Genomic DNA, 21,107 nt, shown 5'->3' with positions numbered 1-21,107 from the left:
CCATAGATTTGTAATCTTGCAGAACCCATGCCTTTTTCTTTTATTTGCATAACGACAGTATACCTTGCTTGTAAGAGTGCTGATAACGCCAAGGTTGCAGGTTCGATCCCCGTATGGGACAGCTGCATATTCCTGCATTGCAGGGGGTTGGACTAAATGATTCGCAGAGTCCCTTCCAACTCTGTGATTCTGTGATTATTATATTGGCAGTTTTATTTTTGATACCTTTACTGGTGATCCCTAGCATGGAATTTACCACTTTCACAGCCACCACACAATGGGTCGACATCTTCATTGAGCTATGACCACAAGGTCTCATTCCTGATCAGTCACCACCAGTTCAGTCTCTATTAACATATACATGAAACTCTTTTTTTTGTTTTTCCCCAGCGTGCATCAATTTACACTGGTTTACACTGAGTGGCAAAGCAGTTGTCTCCAAGAACATTGGAAGCTGCCTTATACCGAGTCAGACTTTGGGCTCATACTAGTTCAGTGGCTCTCCAAGGTTCTATGCAAGGATATTTTCTGGTTCTAATAATAATAATAATAATAATAATAATAATAATAATAATAATAATAATAATAATAATAATTTATTTATACCCCGCCCATCTGGCTGGGTTTCCCCAACCACTCTGGGTGGCTTCCAACTGAATATTAAAAACAATATAGCATCAGACATTAAAAACTTCCCTAAACAGGGCCACCTTCAGTTGTCTTTTAAAAGTAAAATAGTAGTTTATTGCCTTGACATCTGATGGGAGGGCGTTCCACAGGGCAGGTGCTACTACCGTGAAGGCCTCTGCCTGGTTCCCTGTAACCTCACTTCTCGCAGCAAGGGAAACGCCAGAAGGCCCTTGGCACTGGACCTCAGTGTCCAGGTTGCAGTAGTCCAAGCAGGAGATAACTAGAGCATGCCCCTTGGAGGGTGATGCTCACAAGCATACTGCACTTAGCATACGTGCAGAAAATGCCAAATGGACAGTTATACTCACAATAGGATGTCCAGGCTGAGGCAGGAACCCACTGAGTGAAAAGTGAAGTATGAGACTCCAAACACTCCCTATGACTGGTGGCTCTTAGCCCTTTGCTGACTCATTCACTATCTAAACAACTGGGATAGACTTTTATATACAGTGTGTGGGTTGGCTGCTACATGACTTTGGAATGAACGGGGGATTTCAGTAATTCAGTGCCTCGTTTGCCACCTCCCACGTTTACCTTAGGATGGGCCAACTGGCATCCAACCCCAGAATTTCAAAACACGAACTCTTACAAGCAAGGTATAAAAGGGAAAAAAACGCATGGAGTTCTGCAAGATTCGACTTGTTTCCCCACTCCCTGCTGAATTGTTCTCTTACGGGTTAAAATAGTTCAAACCGAGAGCCAAAGTACATTTTACACCCAAACACAATTAATTAATGAATACATTGAAACCCCACCCATTTCCTTCAAGGAGCTCAAGGTGACATACCTGGCACTCAAACCTTTCATATTATTCTTACAACAACCCTGCGGTGCTGGTTAGGCAGAGAGTTGGAGACTGTGGTGTAACTGACTTGTAAAAGCGATATGTGGTAAATGTTTTGTAGAGAGATGTTTGCTAGCTGTAGGCTAAGGTGTGAGTGCAAGGGGGAAAGTGAGAGAGGGAGGGGATGTTTAGAAATAAAGGCAAATCAGAGGCAACATGAGAGATAAAATTATGCTATTTTGGCTCTGTCAATTTTTCATTTCCCCAATCTTAAATTCAGTTCCCACATTTCTGCATCAATTTGTGATTATTATTATTTTAAACAGAAAAAGCCTTCATGAAAATTCACTAGCGTTTTAGTGTAAATTTCTCCCAATAAACCCACCTCTGGTGCAGGGAGAAAAGTGAAAGCTCCATTGCAGTAGTGAAAGTCTGCTCTTGCAACACCAGGATCCTGCCCTATCAACGAATTTTGTAAGCTGTCTTTGTAAGTTTTAAAAACTGAAAAGTGGTACATACATCCCCTCTTTTTTGTAAACATTGAAGCATAAGATTGTTTTATTTTTAATTTTTACAAAGGGTGGGGACTGAGGAAGTTTTACAAGATAGTTCTGAAAGAACATGAATAATTTTTTGTTTTGTTTTGGGTTTTTATTTTGGAGAAAGAAGCTGCTGTTTTGGATATCTTTTAAGCTCTGTGTAAAAGGGTGGCTCAGCTGTGATGTCATTCTAGGAGCCTTAATGAATGAAATTAACGGATAATGGAATATCAGATGAGGCAAGAATACGAGGGAAAGGGACGTCAATATTCAAGAAATGGGCAGGTGGAGGAAATTATAAGCAGGGAGGAAAGCTGTACAGTATATGGAAAAACTGACTCAAGCATTAAACATCTGAAGGCTTGGGTTCCTTTTCATCATTTGCACTCAAAGAAACTGCCAGAGAGAGACATTTTGCTGCTGATTTACTTCCATTAAGAGCTACCGGTACTTCAGTCACTTCTGGACTTTGAAATATTTTTGAGACACTTTGATCTTACCCCCATCGTGCCTCAGTCACATGCACGTCCTGGGCGGTGGGGACACACACACACACACACACACACACTTCATACAAGGCCAGCCTAAGACATTTTACAGCCTGAAGTGGAGCAGCAAACCATTCCCTCACAGTTCAAGTTGTACAGCGGGGGTGGGAGCTGTTTCAGCCAAAGGGCCATATTCCTTTCTGCGCTATCTACTGGGGGGCCAGATGGCAGTGGTATGTGGGGCCAGAGGCAAAAGTAGACAGAGCGCTAAATGTGATTTTTTCCCTTTGTGCAGTAGCTTAGTTTCCACACACAAACAAACACTTCTCTACCTCCATCTAGGAAGCGAGAAGCAAAGATATATTCCAGCAACCAGGCAAAGAGGGTGCAAGCCAGACTGGCAAGGGGTGTGTCTGTGGCAGGGGTTCCCCATTGCTGGTATATATTACCTCAGAAAGCCAGTCAACTTATTTTGGTGCCTGAAGCAAAAAGATATTCCAACCTCCCACACAGTAAACACAGAACAATAATAACTTAATTTTTTTTGCTGTCTGATGGTAGGGCTGGCCATGATAGGACCCAGTTGTTTGGATCCAGCCTGCTGCACATATGAAAGCCTTGCAAATATAAGCTGTACCATTAACAGAGGGAGCAGATTTGAGAAGATGAAGCCATGTGTCGCGTACTAGGGCTGTTTGTTGGCTCCAGCTGAATCCCAGCTCCAAAACTAAATTGGGCCAATTGGGCTGAGGTAGCCCCAGATCAACTGGGCTCAGTTCAGGTCCATCTGTGGCAGTCTAGGGCTGGCAAAGGAGGGGGTCACTCAGCTGGTGAGAACTGAGGGTGGGGAGGAGATGCAGGGAGGAAGCTGGCCTGCGTGCATTCCTGTCTCCCTCCACTGCATGTTTAATGAAGGTTTGAAAGCACAATTAAATACTGTGCAAGGCCCCCAATTCAGTTATGGGCCTAGATCTGGGTTGGGTTGGTCCCAGGTTATCCTGGGAGGGATCAGGTTTGCTCTGAAGCACCAGGTCATGCCTCAAATCAGATAGGGTGGGCTGTGTACAGCCCTAATTTTAACTCAGCTCTGTTTTGTCTATTCAAATAAATAGGTTTTTCAAGTGGGATAGCTCCATTTGCACATCAAAGCTGTCACCTCCATAAAAAAAAAGTCTGGATCAGAGGGAATGTATCTGTGCTAATGGAATGATGTTAGAGGACATATTTCTTATGGGCTTCTCAGCAATGTGTAAAGGGGTGTATACAATGATTGGAACCTGAGTTGCTGACCTGAGCCCTGAAATGCATGTAAAAGGCCAGAGGAAGAGCATTGGTCCTTCCCACATCCTCTTTCAGTTCTATGTGTGAGCTCAGTTCAGCACGCAAGCTGCCGACCAGAGCCTTAAAAAGCACACAAAGCTTTCCAAGGCTCAGATTGTCGTGCGTCTGAACAGTGGAACAGAAAGCAGAACATCTAAGAGGGTAAGAGGGGAAAGGAGCCTAGGGCAATGAAACAAGCTGGGAGACAGCAGGAAAGGGAGTGGAGAAAAGATTCGGTCGAATGCAATCAAACACTGGCGAGGGCTCATGACTGAGCCTACCTAGTGGCAGTGAAGGCAGCAAAGAAGGCATACAGTGGTACCTCGGGTTAAGTACTTAATTCGTTCTGGAGGCCCGTTCTTAGCCTGAAACTCTTCTTAACCTGAGGTACCACTTTAGCTAATGGGGCCTCCTGCCGCCGCCGCCGCGCGATTTCTGTTCTTATCCTGAAGCAAAGTTCTTAACCTGAAGCACTGTTTCAGGGTTAGCAGAGTCTGTAACCTGAAGTGTATGTAACCTGAGGTACCACTGTACTTTGTTGTCACCATTGCAACCATTGGAGAACTTTTCTGGGTAGTGCAAGGTCTCTTCCTTCAATCTGGCCTGAAGGATTTGGTAGAACCGACGGTAGCTTGCTATGACTTGTTTGCAAAGCATTTTGAGGACAAAACTGCTTACATCCACTAGGATCTTGACTCCACTGTAGTAGCACATAAGTCTCAAGGGGTGTCCAGAGCACTATTTAGTCCTGTTGTGTTGGATGAGTTTCAGTTAGTAAGGGACAACGATGCGGACAAAGTGCTTTGATCAGTTAAGGCGACAACGTGCGCTCTGGACCCTTGCCCAACTTGGCTAATAAAAACTAGCAGGGAGGGGACAGTTGGCTGGGCCAGGGAGGTGAATAATGCTTCCTTGTGAGAGGGGGTGATCCCTTCCTGCTTGTAACTTCCGACCAGCTGCTAGTCTCTCCTTCTTGGGCAAGGTTCTTGAGCGGGTGATTACAAACCAGATCCAGGTGTTCTTCAAGGAAACTAATCTTCTAGTTCCATTTCAATCAGGGTTTACACTCGGTTTGGGTACAGAAATTGCTTTTGTCACCCTGTATGATGACCTCTGTCAGGAGAGAGACAAAAAAAAAATGTGTCCCTGTTAATTCTCCTCAACCTCTCAGTGGCATTTGATGCCATCAACCATGGTATACTTATGAAGCGGCTGTCTAGGTTGGGGGTGGATGGCACCACTTTTGGTGGTTCCAGTCCTACTTGGATGGATGTTTCCAGAAGCTGATGCTTGGGGAGTCTTTTTCGGCCCTGTGGAGCCTTCCTTGAGGTTCTTCAGAGTTTGATTTAATCCTCTATGCTGTTTAACATCTACAAGAAACCACTAAGTAGGGTTATACAGAGGTTTGGAGTACGCTGTAAAGCCCTACTTCTCCTTTACATCTGCAGGTGAGGCAGTGGGTGTGCTGGACTGTTGTCTTTCCTGGGTAATGGACTGGATGACAGGCAACCAACTGAAGCTAAATCCAGATAAAACTGAGGTACTGTTAGTTGGTGGTTCCCTAGACCAGATGGATGAGAGGTTGCCTGCTCATGATGGGGTTATATTTCCTCTGAAGGAGCGGGTATGTAGCTTGGAAGTTGCTTGAGGCTCAGGTGCCCTTCGTTGTACAGAGTGCCTTCCATCAGCTATGGCTGGTGGTTCAAAATCCTGAGAACTGCAATTTGTTGAGGGCACTGATAGTTGTTAGGAGACCCCTTTTCTCTTCACAGTTACAATTCCTAGAGTAGATAGGTAGCCGTGTTGGTCTGCCATAGTCAAAATAAAAAAAATTCCTTCCAGTAGCACCTTAAAGACCAACTAAGTTAGTTCTTGGTATGAGCTTTCGTGTGCATGCACACTTCTTTAGATACACTGAAACAGAAGTTGCCAGATCCTTCTATAAGGATCCTTCCTAGAGTGTTAGGTCGATCAATCCCTCTTCCCAGGGAATTCTGAGAACTGAAGCTTCATTGCCCTCAACAAATTAAGTTCCCAGGATTCTTTGGTGAGGGAACCATGACTACTAAAAGGAGTATAATAGTGCTTTGAATGAATGGGATGGTACTCAGCTAAGTTTTACTCAAGAGTAGACCCATTGGACCAGATTCAACAAAATAGATATGCTAGCAGGAGTCAGCACAACAGGGCTTTTACCCCTTTCTCCTCCCCCTGTGTGCCCCCACCCTATCACCTCTAAGGAGTCAGGAGAAACCCCAGAACATTTCATATACAGTGGTGCCTCGCAAAACGAAAATAATTCGTTCCGCTAGTCTTTTCATCTTGCGATGTTTTTCGTCTTGCGAAGCACGGTCCGTCGCAACTGTGCCTCTTCAAGCGGCTTTAAGAAAAAATCGCAAGACGTTTTCGTCTTGCGAAGCAAGCCCATAGGGAAATTTGTCTAGCGAAGCAACCGAAAAACGCTTTCATCTAGCGAGTTTTTCGTCTTGCGAGGCATTCGTCTTGCGGGGGACCACTGTAATAGTTCTTTAACTGTATGGTTTATGGTTTGGATGTGACTGATTAACTGATTAGCATCATAGATAGGTTATGATGGTGACCAATTCCTGATTTTTTGAGCTTGGCTGATAGCCATTATAACCAAAATAATAATATGATTGTAACAATGGACTGTAAAGGGTTATCCCTTCTTTACATTCTTGATAATTGTTGCTCAAATATTACATGTATTGAAGCAACCTCATTCTTGGTATGTTTTTCAACCAGTTCTATGATTCAATCAATAAAAACTCACATGAAAGTTCAGGGGGTGAAAGATACGTGACTTGGAGGTGTGTTTGAGTGTGTGAAAGAGGGATTTGCTCTGCTCCAAACTGCTCCTTTGCATTTTATTTACCATGGTTGCCATTTCAAGCCACACCTTTCCGTTTAAGATCGGGACTTGTCAATGAAGGAAGTTAATGTTTGATCAAAACGCTGCGGAGAGGCTTAGAAACTGCCAAGGATTCTGAGAGACACAGGCAGGCACCACCATCTTGGGCAGGTGTGGAAATACCCTTCGGAAGAGATCGAGGTTTTTGTGCACCAGGTAAGAGGTGATCTTCTAAACAAGATTTATTGGGAGGTTTTCATACTGTATGGGATTCTTTTGATTGTTCTTGTCAGTGAGAATTTGCTTCCCTGCTGCTTGTGAGGGCTGTTTGCTGTTACAAGCCAGTCTCTGTTAGGAATTTCTTTTGATTGTTACAAAATCCAAAAGTTCATTTGTGGAGGACGAGGCTATCAGTGGCTATTAGCCACAATGGGTATGTTCTTCTACCTGCATTGCTGGCGGCAGTGTTTCTCTGACTCCGCTAACCCAGAAATAGTACCTCAGGTTAAGTACTTAACCTAAGTACCTCAGGTTAAGTACTTAACCTAAGTACCTCAGGTTAAGTACTTAACCTGAAACTGTTCTTAACCTGAAGCACCACTTTAGCTAATGGGGCCTCCTGCTGCTGCTGCCGCACCACTGCCGCATGATTTCTGTTCTCATCCTGAAGCAAAGTTCTTAACCCGAGGTACTATTTCTGGGTTAGCGGAGTCTGTAACCTGAAGCGTATGCAACCCGAGGTACCACTTTAGCTGGGAATCACAAGTGAGGAGAGCACTCTTGCACCCAGGTCCTTCTTCCAGCCTTCCTTTGGCTGGCCACTGTGAGAACCAGGAAGAAACGGGCCTTTGCCCTTATCCACCAGGGCTTTTCTTATGCTCTTATGTCCCTGTCCATGTCAGGTGATGCAATCTATATTTCATATTTCTGCAGGTAGAACTGGAGGGACCTAGAGGGAGGAAAGGGGAGCTTGCACTAAGCATCCTCCCTAGAGGAAGGGTGCAGACGGTGGACTGTATGATAACAATAGTGAGCCCCTATTATTGCACTCTCAATAGCATCCCTGCTGGGTGATCCCTCGGTTCCCTGCTACTTTGAAAGTCCTCACTGTTTCTGGGGGAAAGAGTTCCTTAGTTTGTGCCTTAATTCGTCGCTCTTGGAGTCTATTTTCTATCCTTCTTTGGTTATAAAGAACCAAGAGAAACCTCACTCCCTTACATTATAGGGCAGTTAGGACAGGATATTGTTTTTAGGTCCAAAGGTTCTTTTCCTCCGGTGCAAAGAGCTTTCTCAGGTGGAGGAAGCCTCCTTCTCACTGAAGAGGGGAACCTTTGGATCCAACCCATCTACTTGATGTGGGGTAGAAGAAGGGACTTGTTGCAAAGGAGAGCCTAAGCCCCATAATCTGTGTCTGTCCTACCTTCCTGCCAACTCCCCTTGCTTAACTGGTGATTTGCTTTGTCTGAGTTTTCCTTTTATTTAAAAAGAAAATCTGATACTCCCAATGAACAAAGGAGAGTCATATCCTTGTGGGAAAGGGTTTTTCTGTCTGGGGAGGCCCCATGGTGGTTCGCAGTGGTGGCTGCCGCCCATTGTGACAGGCAGGGAGGCCAACAGTAGATGGCGCCAGAGGGGCTGAACCAGCTAATTCTGGTTTTATTCCTGTCCTCCTCCCTGCAGAGTTCTACCAGGGGCAACACTAAGGAGAAAGCTGACAGGCAGTGGCAACCCCTGAATTGGTTGTAAGGAACAAAACTTGCCTGAACATTTAAACCTGCTCATAACAGCTACTCAAGATCTTTTCTGTGAATGTTTTATAGGAATTGGAATAATTGGAATGGAAGTTCTCACCAAGATGCTTAAAATATATCCACATCACTTTGGGTGTCTCCTCATACTTCATCTGGTAAGTCAAGAAACACCATAGGAACTCTCTAAATAACTATTTGAGAAGAAACAATTTATTCTGGCCATATGCCATGGCAAGTCCAGAGATCACGATGGGAAGAGTCTTTGGTTGTGTGCTTTGTTTCTTAATTTATTTATTTATATATTTTCTAATTTGCGCTAATCCATAGGATCATGCCAGGAAAATCAATGTCCTTTTCCTACAGCAGTTAACAGATAGATAGGAGACAGGGATTGTCCCTTGTTTGAGTTAATGAATGCGGAGAAATCACTTGTGAAAATTTATCAGCATTATAGAGTGACTTTCTCCTGATGTAAAGTTTTGGAAGCTTTCTTTGGGCAATATATACATCTTTGCAAGCAATTTCTCCATATGTAATGCGTTTTTTGTAATTTTCATGAATATGTGTATTTCCCCTAAAAGACACATTTTTGTACAACTGGAGAACTGCATCGCAAAATTTAGAGAAGCGTGAGTTTTGAAAGATAATTGCTGTCTGGTTTGTTCATTGCTTTAGGAAGTGAGAATTAAGGAGTCAAATATCTTCCCCATTCCTAGCAATAAGTGATGCCATTCCCACACCTGCACAATTTTGGGAAACTTTTTTTTAAAAAAAATATACTTTCATTTTTAAAATTAAAGTTCAAGAAAATCTGGAAGCTGTTCAGTTCCTAACTACCGTATTTTTCGCTCTATAAGACGCACCAGACCATAAGACACATCTAGTTTTTGGAGGAGGAAAACAAGAAAAAAAATATTCTGAATCTCAGAAGCCAGAACAGCAAGAGGGATTGCTGCACAGCGATCCCTCTTGCTGTTCTAGCTTCTGGGATAGCTGTGCAGCCTGCATTCGCTCCATAAGACTCACACACATTTCCCCTTACTTTTTGGGAGGGAAAAAGTGAGTCTTCTAGAGCAAAAAATACGGTATACAATACTAGCACAGGAGAAAGCAGCAAACAGCATTAAGACTACACAGCAGAGCTATGCATCACCCATTTGTAAACCTTTCATTTTAAATTTTTGGAGAGAAAAAATTGGGATGTGCTTCTTGAGTCCCACCTAGGGATGGGGGAGAAATTTGTTTCACTTTACATTTTTAGACAAGCCAACCTAATTTTCACTACCTGAAACAGAACACAAACCAAAAGACAGCCATCCTCTGGAATTTGTAATGCAGTTCCCCAAGAAGAAGAAGAAAAGTTTTAAGATTTGTATTTTAGGGGAAAGTGTGAATAAAAATGCATATACTTCCGAGAATAACATATTGTTACAGGCCACCCAAATCTGCATAGCAGTGTGAGATTCCAGGAGTTTCAACTGCATTCACCCAGGGTCTGTGTTTCCTTTCGGACAATGAGGCACAGCAGAGACTGTGGTGTCTTCATGATATGTGGTTTATTTACACACAGTGCTTTTTTCTGAGGGGACGCAGGGGTACGCATACCCCTAAACATTTTGTGAATCTAAGTTTGGCCTCATTGAGGGGCAATATTTCAATATGAGCAGGAAAATGAGAGTCCCCCTAAACATTTTTTAAAAGAAAAAAGCACTGTTTACACGTATATCAAACCTGAGCCCATGATGGAGGTGCTGACAGCACTGAGGCTCCAAGATGTTCTTGCTACTCCCATAGTCACAGCAGCCTTGGACTTAAGCAGACCTCAGCCATTGCTCTTATTTATTGCTCCCTGACTCTCCCTCCATCCTGCTGCTTACTATCTCCAGTGCAACCCTAACTCCTAACTGCAATCCTAACAGCCCACCCCAAAAACACTGGCACTGGCTTTTAAAACTAAATTTCAGTTGAGGGAGGGAGCCCACTCATTTGCAAATGAGATTTACCCTTGATTTAATTAGCTTTTGACACACCACAGGAAGCAAACCTACACATGTTTACGCAGATGTTTACCCCATTCTATTTAATGGGACTTCCAATTAACTTTGCATAGGATTGCAGTCTGTTAGGACAACTAGAAATCAGTGTGCCTTTGGGATAGAGGTATTAGAAGCAATACTTTAGCATGCTGACACTCAGCTAAACCCTCTACCCAGAAGCTCCCTTACAATTGAGCTGTATGTTGTCATCCTTGAGCGGGATATCTATGGAAAAAAATACAATATTTAAAATATATATCAAATTAAGTTAAATTGTTCCCTCTATTTCTAAAATTCAGAGGGGAATGTGGATCCTTATGTAGTCTGAGAGGAATAATATATCACCAAGCTTATGGGAACCCTGAGGTTGGCAGAAGTACAAAAATCCTTTGGAAGAAAACCCCCAAAATAGCCCCATGAAGACTAAAGCAGACTCAGTGGCCATGGAATGCTGACATATTGCTGGGGAAGCGAGTGGGAATGGAATGGAGTACTTTTTGAGAAGGGTGTGGCTGGTTAAAAAGCAATACTCCACTCTGCAAAAAATTGTTGCAGATCCCACTTGTCAATAGCACAATACCTGTTTGTCTCTGAGAACCAAATGTCCACTTATATTTTAAAAAGCAGTTATATTTCATAATTATATTGTGGAACAGGCACCCAACAACACTTCCTCACGTCTCTGACTTGATATATGGCATGATTGGATTTAACCTAATTGGTTTTTCTGCACCAAATTAACTGGTTTGCTGTCATCTGATATACGCAGCACAGTCCAGTATCAGTGACCCACACTACATTATGCCCACAAACTACATATTCATCTCCTTGAAGTCCCCATGACTTTTGTGTGTCTGATTCGGGGTACACTTTTCCCCAGGCAGGTGATCTGGATTTTCTGCTCCCTCTGCAAATCAGACAAGCCGTAGGCAGGAGTGGTCCAAGACATTTTGCACCTTCCCAAATCCATGTCCAGAAGCCAATCAGACTGGCAGTGGTATCTTACTTTAATAGCTATCCTGTAACAGTATCCTCATTGGCAGTAGAGAGCAGCAAGCTAGCTTAGACCACACAACACAAGCCATTTGGCACACATAGCTCTGACCTCCAACACTTGCCCACAACATTGCTGCCTGAGGCAGCTATCTCTAATGGTATAGCTTGCCCTGGCCATATAAAGGGTAAAGGGTAAAGGACTCCTGGACGGTTAAGTCTAGTCAAAGGCGAGTATGGGGTTGTGGTGCTCATCTCGCTTTCAGGCCAAGGCAGCCGACCTTTGTCTGCAGACAGCTTTCTGGGTCATGTGGCCAGAATGACTAAACCGCTTCTGGCACAACGGGACACCGCTGGACGGAAACCAGAGCACACGGAAAAGCCATTTACCTTCCTGCCACAGTGGTACCTAGTGTGCTTTCGAACTGCTAGATTAGGCATGAGCTGGGACAGAGCAACAGGAGCTCACCCTGCTGCGGGGATTTGAACCGCTGACCTTCTGATCGGCAAGACCAAGAGGCTCAGTGGTTTAGTAATGGTCAGTCCCCTGCTGAACAAACGATAAGGATGGCTCACGCTTCCTGCATATTCTAAAGGAAACAAATATATCTGCTTTCTCTTCTGCTGCAAGAGAACAGGAAACCTTGTTGTAGACATGGAACCATGGATTTTTGTACTATGGCTGCTGCCTCTGACCTGACGTGAGATCCTATGAATCATCATGCTGCATTTTAAATATTTCTTGCCAGGGATTTTACTAACTGATGGTTGAAACTGTCCTTTGCTTGCAGCCATTTCATGCAGGCATTGGAGCAGCTGCCAAACAGTAAATGGAACGAGGAAATAGAAGGAAGTGCCCCTCCTCATTGTTTCATTAAATAATGATTCACCAGGCAGCCCAACATTTTACAGCTCACATAAAACCTTTCTAATTGACAGGGAAGGATCTATACACTGATATAAGAACTAAACTTTGAACCCTGGATTTCGGTTAGAGAATTAGACTTTGCTCTTTCCAAACAGACATATTTCCCTATAAAATATGACAAAAGCAGACCTCTATAAACACTTCACCCAATAAAAGATCTTGTTTAATTATACAGAGCTCAATGTATTCCTTTCACCCATTTCGAAGAAAGGAAATGCTATGAACATCATTGGGGCCTTTGGCACAATGTAAGCTAGCGGAACAGATAAACTAGAGAACCTAAATTAGGATAGGAGCACACACACAATTTAAAACGGAGAGACATTCATGCATAATTGCTAAACCACGGCTTGGCCATCAAGGGCATGTATATTCCCGTTTCTCCTCACATGTTCTGATTCTGTAACTTAGTCCCGCAAATCAAGCAACCAACAGGCTGTCTCTAAGACAGAATCTGAAAATCACTTCAGATCATTGGTTCCAGTTCTGGTTTAGAAGCAATCTCTAGTTTATCAGAACTGGGCATCATAGTAAACTATGGTTTGGCCAAACCAGGAAGTGAAGGAAGAAGCTAGAGCTTGAGATGGTGAGATGGAAGGGGAAGAGGACAGGAGCACATAAGCCTGAGCTAGTGTAGTGAGAGAGAAATGCCTCACCTGCTCTGGCAGGTGTGAACTAACTAGCAGAGCTTGAGAAGCAGCAATGTATCTGCCACTCTGCTCTACCCATTCCCACCCCACCTTTGGATTGCTCTGAAATTAAAACAAACGTTCCCCAGCTGTAAGAACTTGTAGAACAGATGATTGTATATGTATTTATAATGAAAGCAGAGAGATGAAAATCCCTGATAAAGGCAAAGAAGAAAAGGTAAAACAGTTGATTAAAGGACAGAGAATGATACTCCTTTTCAAGTATTCATTCTTTGAAAAAAACAACGGAACTAGAACAAAAATTTCCTCAGAACACAGTGTTAGTTGTGGGCTGTTCTATGTACAAGCAAAATATATTAAGGGGTGGGAGGTGAGGGATCACTAGAAAATGGACTCTATGCCAAATGTTTGTTTTTGGCAAAAAAGGACCACCTTAGCCTTCGCAGTATCAGTCAAATGAAAGTCTGAAAGAAATGTCCCATGTGCCTTTAGTTTAGAAGGGCAATAGAGCATATGCGTTAGAAAAAGCTTTGCTTTACAGCATCTATTATCTCTACAGGAGCTCTTGCAAGATACTAGGTGGGGAATCAACCTTCGAACAACATGTGCACATGCAACACTTTAATGGACTGTTGAACTTGAGTCATTCCACCCACCCTTGAATGCTCTGTAGTCACCCTAGCATTTATGACAAAAGGCAATATACCCTGATCCTATTGTGGAAACAGCAAAAAAGAACTATGCATCTGTTAAGAAATGCATGTTTGGCTCCGGAAGGTAGCTACTTGCATTTCATGAGCTCAGTGGGACCAACTTTCAAGTGTGTGTAGGACTGCATCTTTACTTACACAGGCTTCATTATTCTAAGCAGCATGAATGAGTTTGCAAATACTCACAGTATGCTAAATCTTCCATTTTCACCATTCACATTTTCTAGTGGGGAACTGCAAAGGAATGAATCAATTCACATTCTATATCTGATTATTTCTGAGCTCTAAAATCTAAAAGTCAAATTCTCTTGTGGGCATCTCTGGGTTGCTTAGACTTCTGCAAACTTCACATAAAAACTTAGAAGCTATGTTACTGCTAAATAGCTATCTATTCATCCATATTATTGTGTCACACAGTATCTATCAAATGTTGTAAGGAGAAATTCCCTTTTTCAGCCAATGCAGTGTCACCGCTGCTGCAACAATGACACAGAATTACAATTATATCGCCCTGGTAGGAGGACCAAAGTTTTATTAATTAATATGGACAATATTAATAATCTGGGACCCTTTCTCATTTTTCCTGCAGGTCATTTGCCAAGGTACAGATGACCCACATATAAGTGGGCCTCTGGAGGACAAGACTTTTTCTGTTCAAGAGGGGAGGACAGGAATCACCTATATCTATCGGGTAAACGGATGTCTAAAGTCTTCACTTTCAAAACTGTTTGATATTTGAGAATGGGAAACTGGAGTTCTGATTTGTTTCTTTTCCTCATGTACTAGTTTACATTGCAACCTCCGACTGTCAAGCTGAGACTGACTGGTGTGACAGACGGCAAAATATCTATTTACCCGAAAGATTGGTCTCTGTATGTTAATGGGTCTCTGGACTGGGAAACCAGAAACGTCTACAATCTACAGGTAAAAGAAAGATGTGACAGTTTTGTTTCTTTCTAATATTTTATTTAAATACTCCCAGTCAAAGCCCTCTCAAGTTGGCTTCCAAGTACACTATAACTAAGTGCAGCCATAAAAATGAATAAAAACTAGTCATAAAAGCAATATCCATCTCAAAAAATACTAACCCATCACGATGACCATAGGGACATAGGAAGCTGCTTAGACACCAAGTTACACCACTTGTTCATCTTACCCAGTACTGACTGCACTGGCTGGCAGTGGCTCTCCAGGGCTTCAGACCAGAAATCTTTCCCACTCCTACCTGGAAATGCTAGAGATTGAACCTAGGAGCCTTTGCATGCAAGACAGAAACTCTATCACTGCCTTATGGCCCTTTCCCTTAGAACCAATAGGTAAAGGTAAAAGGTAAAGGACCCCTGGATGGTTAAGTCCAGTCAAAGGTGTTATGTACTGAGTTGAATAGGATCCAAAATGCAGCAGCCTCATTGGTCCTAGAACAATATGATTCAGAATGCAGCAGTCTGATTGGTCCTAGAACAATAGGATTCAGAATGCAGCAGTCTGATTGGTCCTAGAACAATAGGATTCAGAATGCAGCAGTCTGATTGGTCCTAGAACAATAGGATTCAGAATGCAGCAGTCTGATTGGTCCTAGAACAATAGGATTCAGAATGTAGCAGTCTGATTGGTCCTAGAACAATAGGATCCAGAATGCAGCAGTTGGTCGGCAGGAGCCACCCAATCCAGCTCCAGGTGGAAGTGAATCCGCAACCTGATTGGCCTACAGGAGAATCCCGGAATTAGCCAATCACATGGGACTCATTGTGTAAATAATGTATATAAAGCAGACATTTTGGGGGAACTAGAATTCCTCACTACTATGAGCTGAATAAAGAGCATGAAATCCACACTCGACTCCGAGTATATTTCAAAAGGTGACTATGGGATTGCAGTGCTCATCTCGCTTTCAGGCTGAGGGAGCCAGTGTTTGTCCACAGACAACTTTCTGGGTCATGTGGCCAGAATGACTAAACCGTTTCTGGCGCAACGGAACACCGTGACGGAAACCAGAGCACACGGAAACGCTGTTTACCTTCCCGCCGCAGTGGTACCTATTTATCTACTTGCACTGGCATGCTTACGAACTGCTTGGCCCTAAGAATTGGCTCCTATGACTCAGTTGCAGGCATTATTGGACTCTTAGGGTATACTCAGGGCTTTTTTCCAGCTGGAACTCAGAGGAACTCAGTTCCAGCACTCTCAGGTTGGAAACATTGCCATTATAAGAGAACAAGGGAGACGTTCATGGTGAGTTCCGGCACCTCTTTTTCTAGAAAAATAGCACTGGGTATACTGATTATTTGGACCCATTCCAATTTAGGTTCAGTCCTGGATCCAGGACCAAATGAGCTTTCTTCACCTAATGAATTATCAAGAGAAGGATGATATGAAGCAGAGGAGGGGAAACCACAATGGTATTTCCATATCACTCCTAACATGCAGTTCCATCCTAGCCAGTTCAACTCAAACATGGAACGACAAAACTTTGTGACTTACTGTAAACTGCTTAAAGGTTTTGCTACAATGAGGTGGTACCTAAATCTTGTTAGATATACTTGTTGAATGACCTTGTTTTGATATCTCTTCTTTCTGCCTCAAATTAGGTGGAAGGTCTGGATGAAAATGGGCAGAGAGTGAAAGGCCCATATTCCATCACAATAAATGTTATCGATGTCAATGACAACCCTCCACAATTTTCGCAGAAAGAGTACTTCGCAGCAGTGAGACAAAACTCCCGCCCAGGTATTTATTTCCACATTTACTTGACATTATTTGGGGCTTGTAATGATTGACAAATATGACATTAAGATTAACTTAAAACTGTGATTGTTAAGCTGTGTCCGAGGTGAAGAAAGGGGGGAAAGCAGAGGAGCTAAAAATTTCATAGACAATACCAAAGCTACTCTTTCGTTACAGAAGAGGTTATCCACTTCCCAAGTATAGTCATACCTCGGGTTGAAGTAGCTTCGGGATAAGTATTTTCGGGTTGAGCGCTGCAGCGACCTGGAAGTAACAGAGCATGTTACTTCCGGGTTTCGCCGCTCGCACATGTGTCGACAGTCAAAATGACGTCATGCGCAGAAGCGGCGAATCATGACCCGTGAACGCGCAGGCGCGCGGACGCAGTTTACGTTCACTTCTGGATGCAAACAGGGCTCTGGAACAGATCCCATTCACATCCAAAAGTACCACTGTACAACTTGCACCATCACTAAGCATACAATTGCAGGGGATCCCTGATCTCATGACTCTCCAGTTTGCGTGCACATGTGTTTCAGTTGTGTGTTTGGTACCTCATCTGGAAAGCTGTGCTCATTGTGGGCTGAGTAGTGCATTATCCCACTTCTTTTCAAGTGGTTATGGTTGAGTCTGGCCAAACCATCCCACTTCCACATTTCTCCCCCCTCTGGGTACCACAGCTGGGAACGTGAACCTGAAAGCTGACAAAATAGAGATTCCAATGACATAAAATAAGAGGGTAAATGCACATTAGTCATGAAGCCCAGAAAGGTGTGGGGGTTTTTTGTTTTTTGTTTGTAGTTTGCTTGTCAAGTAAAATCAGCCAGAGATAAATCAAACTGTTATGTACTGAGTTGAATAGGCTCCAAACTGAAGCAGTCTGATTGGTCCTAGAACAATAGGATCCAAATTGCAGCAGTCTGATTGGTCCTAGAACTTATGCAGCAGTATGATTGGTTGGCAGGAACCACCCAATCCTGCTCCAGATAGAAGTGAATCCACAACCTGATTGGCTTACAGTAGAATTCCGGAATTAGCCAATCATGTGCAGCCCATTGTGTAAATAGTGTATATAAAGCAGATACTGTGAGGGGACTTTCATTCATTCCTCCTCACCACTATGAGCTGAATAAAGAGCATGAAATCACCTTGCGACTCTGAGTTTATTTCACAAACCCTTTCTCTTTTTATGTGGCATGGCAACCATTTATTTGTTTTGTGTGCCATGAAGACCAAATGAGAAAGCCACTTTGAACTCACAGAAACCTATGGAGAGATCTACATGATTAAGGACTCAAGTTATTATTGTGCCTGTCTGGTATGCAGATACCAGATTGTCTGTTGTCATTCTCTTAACAGAATAAACGATCAGCCACTTTGGTCTTTGTTCGTGGTATATGTTTATTTATTGTTAGATATGCTTGTTCCATGCTGCGATAATAAAAAAAATAAATTTCTAAATAAATAAGCCCAGAAAGTTAAAAATCAAAATGTGAAGGGTCACTATCATATTTTTACCTAGCGTGCTAGAATGCCGAGAAGACCTATTGATCTTTCTATTTTATAAACCAGGAATTTTGCTGTTTATTGTTCTGAAAACATTGCCCGGTTCCTTTAAACTAGGAAACTGTGGATTACTGTCGGTGGTTCGTCTTCAGTGGAGAATGATAACTTCTGTTTGTCTTTTTGATATGTCTTTATTTTTCTTTTTACACCCAAACAGGAAAGCCCTTCACATACGTCACTGCTACTGATCGTGATGATCCCACCACTCCTCATGCGCAACTGAGCTACAGCATTAGCAAACATTTCCCAGACCCTCATCAAACGATGCTTTTCCAGATTAACAATGTCACTGGAGCAATTTCCACAACTGCTGCTGGTAGGCAAGTCTACTTGTGGAACCAAGTTCCAAACAACTAAGCAGTCCGACTTGAAAAATTGGGCCAACCATTGTTAATAATATAAGGTGGTCACATCCAACCTCCCCCATTTTTTTTTCTGAACTACTTAAATTTGTGGGGAAGAAGCAGCTTTGCAAATGTGCCTTGAATTTCTGAGTGAATGCCTAGTACAAACCAATAACAAAACACCCTATATGTTTTAGTGAATGTGAGATCAGATTCTATGCTACTTTTGTTAGTTGTTTTGCCCTCTGAGATGAAGGTAGAAGCCAGAACAAGACATATACCCTCAGACATTGGCTCCATACAGATATACAGTGGTACCTCGGTTTACGAACTTAATCCATTCCGGAAGTCAGTTCTTAAACCGAAACTGTTCTTAAACTGAGGCGCGGTTTCCCTAATGAGGCCTCCCACCCCCGGTGCCCTTCCACCGTTTGAATTCCATTCTTAGACCGAGGTAAAGTTCACAAACTACTTCCGGTTTGTGGAATTCGTAAACTGAATCGTTCGTAAACAGGATAGTTCTTAAACCGAGGTACCACTGTAAACAGTACAGTGGTCTATATGTAAACCATGGCTTGCAAAGTTGGACATAGATTTAGGAGCGTGCAGTCCCTCCCTCCCATTTTTGAATTAAGTATCTCCTCCCTTCCTTTGCCAGTATTAGCTATGGTTTAGTTTTACATGTGCAGCAATGTAGGTGATTACATTTAAGACCCTTTATGTTTGGGTACTAGATTACTTACAAGACTACTATCCCTCGTATATGAAGCTGACTTCTTGCTAAAGACATAAGCACAGGCTCTTTTAAGTGTTCCAGCTATCTCAGTGGTCTGTCTTGTCAGGATCAAGGAAAGAAAGTCTTATCAGAAGTTGTATCAAGGCTTTGGACATCTCTCCTGAATAATGATTGTCTTGCCTAAAACTCCTACAATCTTCTGCCATATGTTAAGATCTTTCTTGTTTTAGTAAAGCTACATGTCCAACCTAGTTTTAGGGCACAATCCTAATTTCTCCCCGCTCCTGCTGATGGAGTTTTGCAGAGCAGCAGTGGTGTAGCGTGGGTTGTCAGCACCCGGGGCAAGGCAATATGGCCATGTGGCCAGGTTTGGCAGCAGGCAAAACACCAGCTGAACTCAGATAGCAGGGTGGAGGGACAAGCAGGGCATAAATGAGGGTTTGGTTTGCGCCACCGCCTATGGCAATTCTTTTCCTGCTGTTTCTACGGAATATTCTTTGTTTCAAATAATAATAATAATAGTCTCACTGTTTCAAACTGAGCTGTCAGTTTGGACTTTATTGTTTTCTGTTTATGCTAGGAAGCATCTTGGACTATTTTGTAGGAGAGGCATGATATAATTGTTTTAAATTAGAGGAACGTATACACCAAGCATAGGCAAACTCGGCCCTCCAGATATTTTGGGACTACAATTCCCATCATCCCCGACCACTAGTCCTGTTAGCTAGGGATGATGGGAGTTGTAGTCCCAAAACATCTGGAGAGCCGAGTTTGCCTATGTCTGGAATACACCAATGAAGGACACGGGGGAGGAATTCATTCTAGAGAGAAGAAAAGAGGGGGAGGCATGTGAATTTTTAGTGACAGGTGAACCATGGTTTTCAAGGAATGAGTATCATGGTTTTGCTAGAAAGCAAAGGGAGAGATAGAGAAAGATATCTAAAGGAGACATCATGATAACTGCTGTTGATGTACATGTAACCCAGTTAACCAGAACTACAAAATACTTGTGTTTCCCCCCAGGAGTAATGGGTTCAGTACCTGTCAACAGTAGTGACATGATTATGACATTTGTGTGAGCTGCCAAAAAGATAGCCATGGTTAAGGCTGCCAAGCAGTGCTATTTTCTGGGGGGATGCAGGGGTACGCATACCCCAAAACATTTTGTGAATCTAAGTTTGGCTTCATTAAGGGGCAGTATTTCAATATGAGTAGGAAAATGAGAGTACCCCTAAACCTATTTTTAAAGAAAAAAAGCACTGCTGCCAAGTGAAGGGAGGGGGAATTTTCTCTGGATGAAAAATGCATGTCATTATTTGCAACCTTTGCAATGTTACACTTGCAGAGGGCTTTTGTCAAGAGAATGTTGGTGCCAGTTCAATAATTGTTTCATTTATTCTCTGTTTGATTTCCAGGAGCTAAGTATTTAAATCCAGCAGATGGGATCAATTACACTATCGCTGTAAGAGTAAAAGATATGGCAGGGCAGTCAGAGAATTCCTTCCCCAGCGATGCTGACGTGATTGTCACCGTGTTGGAAAACCTCTGGAAGTCTCCTCCACTAGTAAAGCTCAAGGAAAATTCTACAGAGCCCCACCCCATGAGAATCACTCAGGTAAGATATGGCAATCGCCAACAAGCCCAGGAATCAAATCTACCATCCAAAGTCTGATTTTCAATTTCCCATGTTTACATGCTCCATTTATCCATAAAACCATTACCACAGATGTACAATTAAAGACTGGGTCACATCTCAAGGAAAACCTTTTAAAACAAAAATGTCTCCAGTAGGCACCTAGCTATCATGATACTAGACACCTGTCTGCATTCCAGAGGGCTGGAGTTGCAACACTAAAAGCCCAGTTTCTAGTACAAGCTAAGCACCCCTTTGGGGCATGTGGCACTCTCAACAGTGCCCATCTGAGGACCGCAGTTGCTAGGCATGGATATATGAAGGATTTAAACCTGATGTTTTA

General features: G+C 42.9%; 1 protein-coding gene across 1 annotated transcript in view; it reads left to right on the top strand.

Moving 5' to 3' along the window:
• The first annotated feature begins 6,755 nt into the window (after positions 1-6,755).
• Positions 6,756-21,107, top strand: part of CDH17 (cadherin 17) — a 29,083-nt gene continuing 14,731 nt past the window's right edge. Inside the window, exons 1-7 of the mRNA XM_081205911.1 lie at positions 6,756-6,909; positions 8,514-8,599; positions 14,351-14,452; positions 14,548-14,685; positions 16,350-16,488; positions 18,209-18,367; positions 20,547-20,746. Of these exons, the coding sequence (XP_081062037.1) occupies positions 8,531-8,599; positions 14,351-14,452; positions 14,548-14,685; positions 16,350-16,488; positions 18,209-18,367; positions 20,547-20,746 (807 nt within the window). The 5' untranslated portion in view covers positions 6,756-6,909; positions 8,514-8,530. The remainder of the gene's footprint in view (positions 6,910-8,513; positions 8,600-14,350; positions 14,453-14,547; positions 14,686-16,349; positions 16,489-18,208; positions 18,368-20,546; positions 20,747-21,107) is intronic.

This window comes from Podarcis bocagei (assembly GCF_964188305.1).
Source record: "Podarcis bocagei genome assembly, chromosome: 8".
In the NCBI taxonomy this organism is placed as follows: domain Eukaryota; kingdom Metazoa; phylum Chordata; class Lepidosauria; order Squamata; family Lacertidae; genus Podarcis; species Podarcis bocagei.
This window is presented reverse-complemented; position numbering and strand designations above follow the sequence as displayed.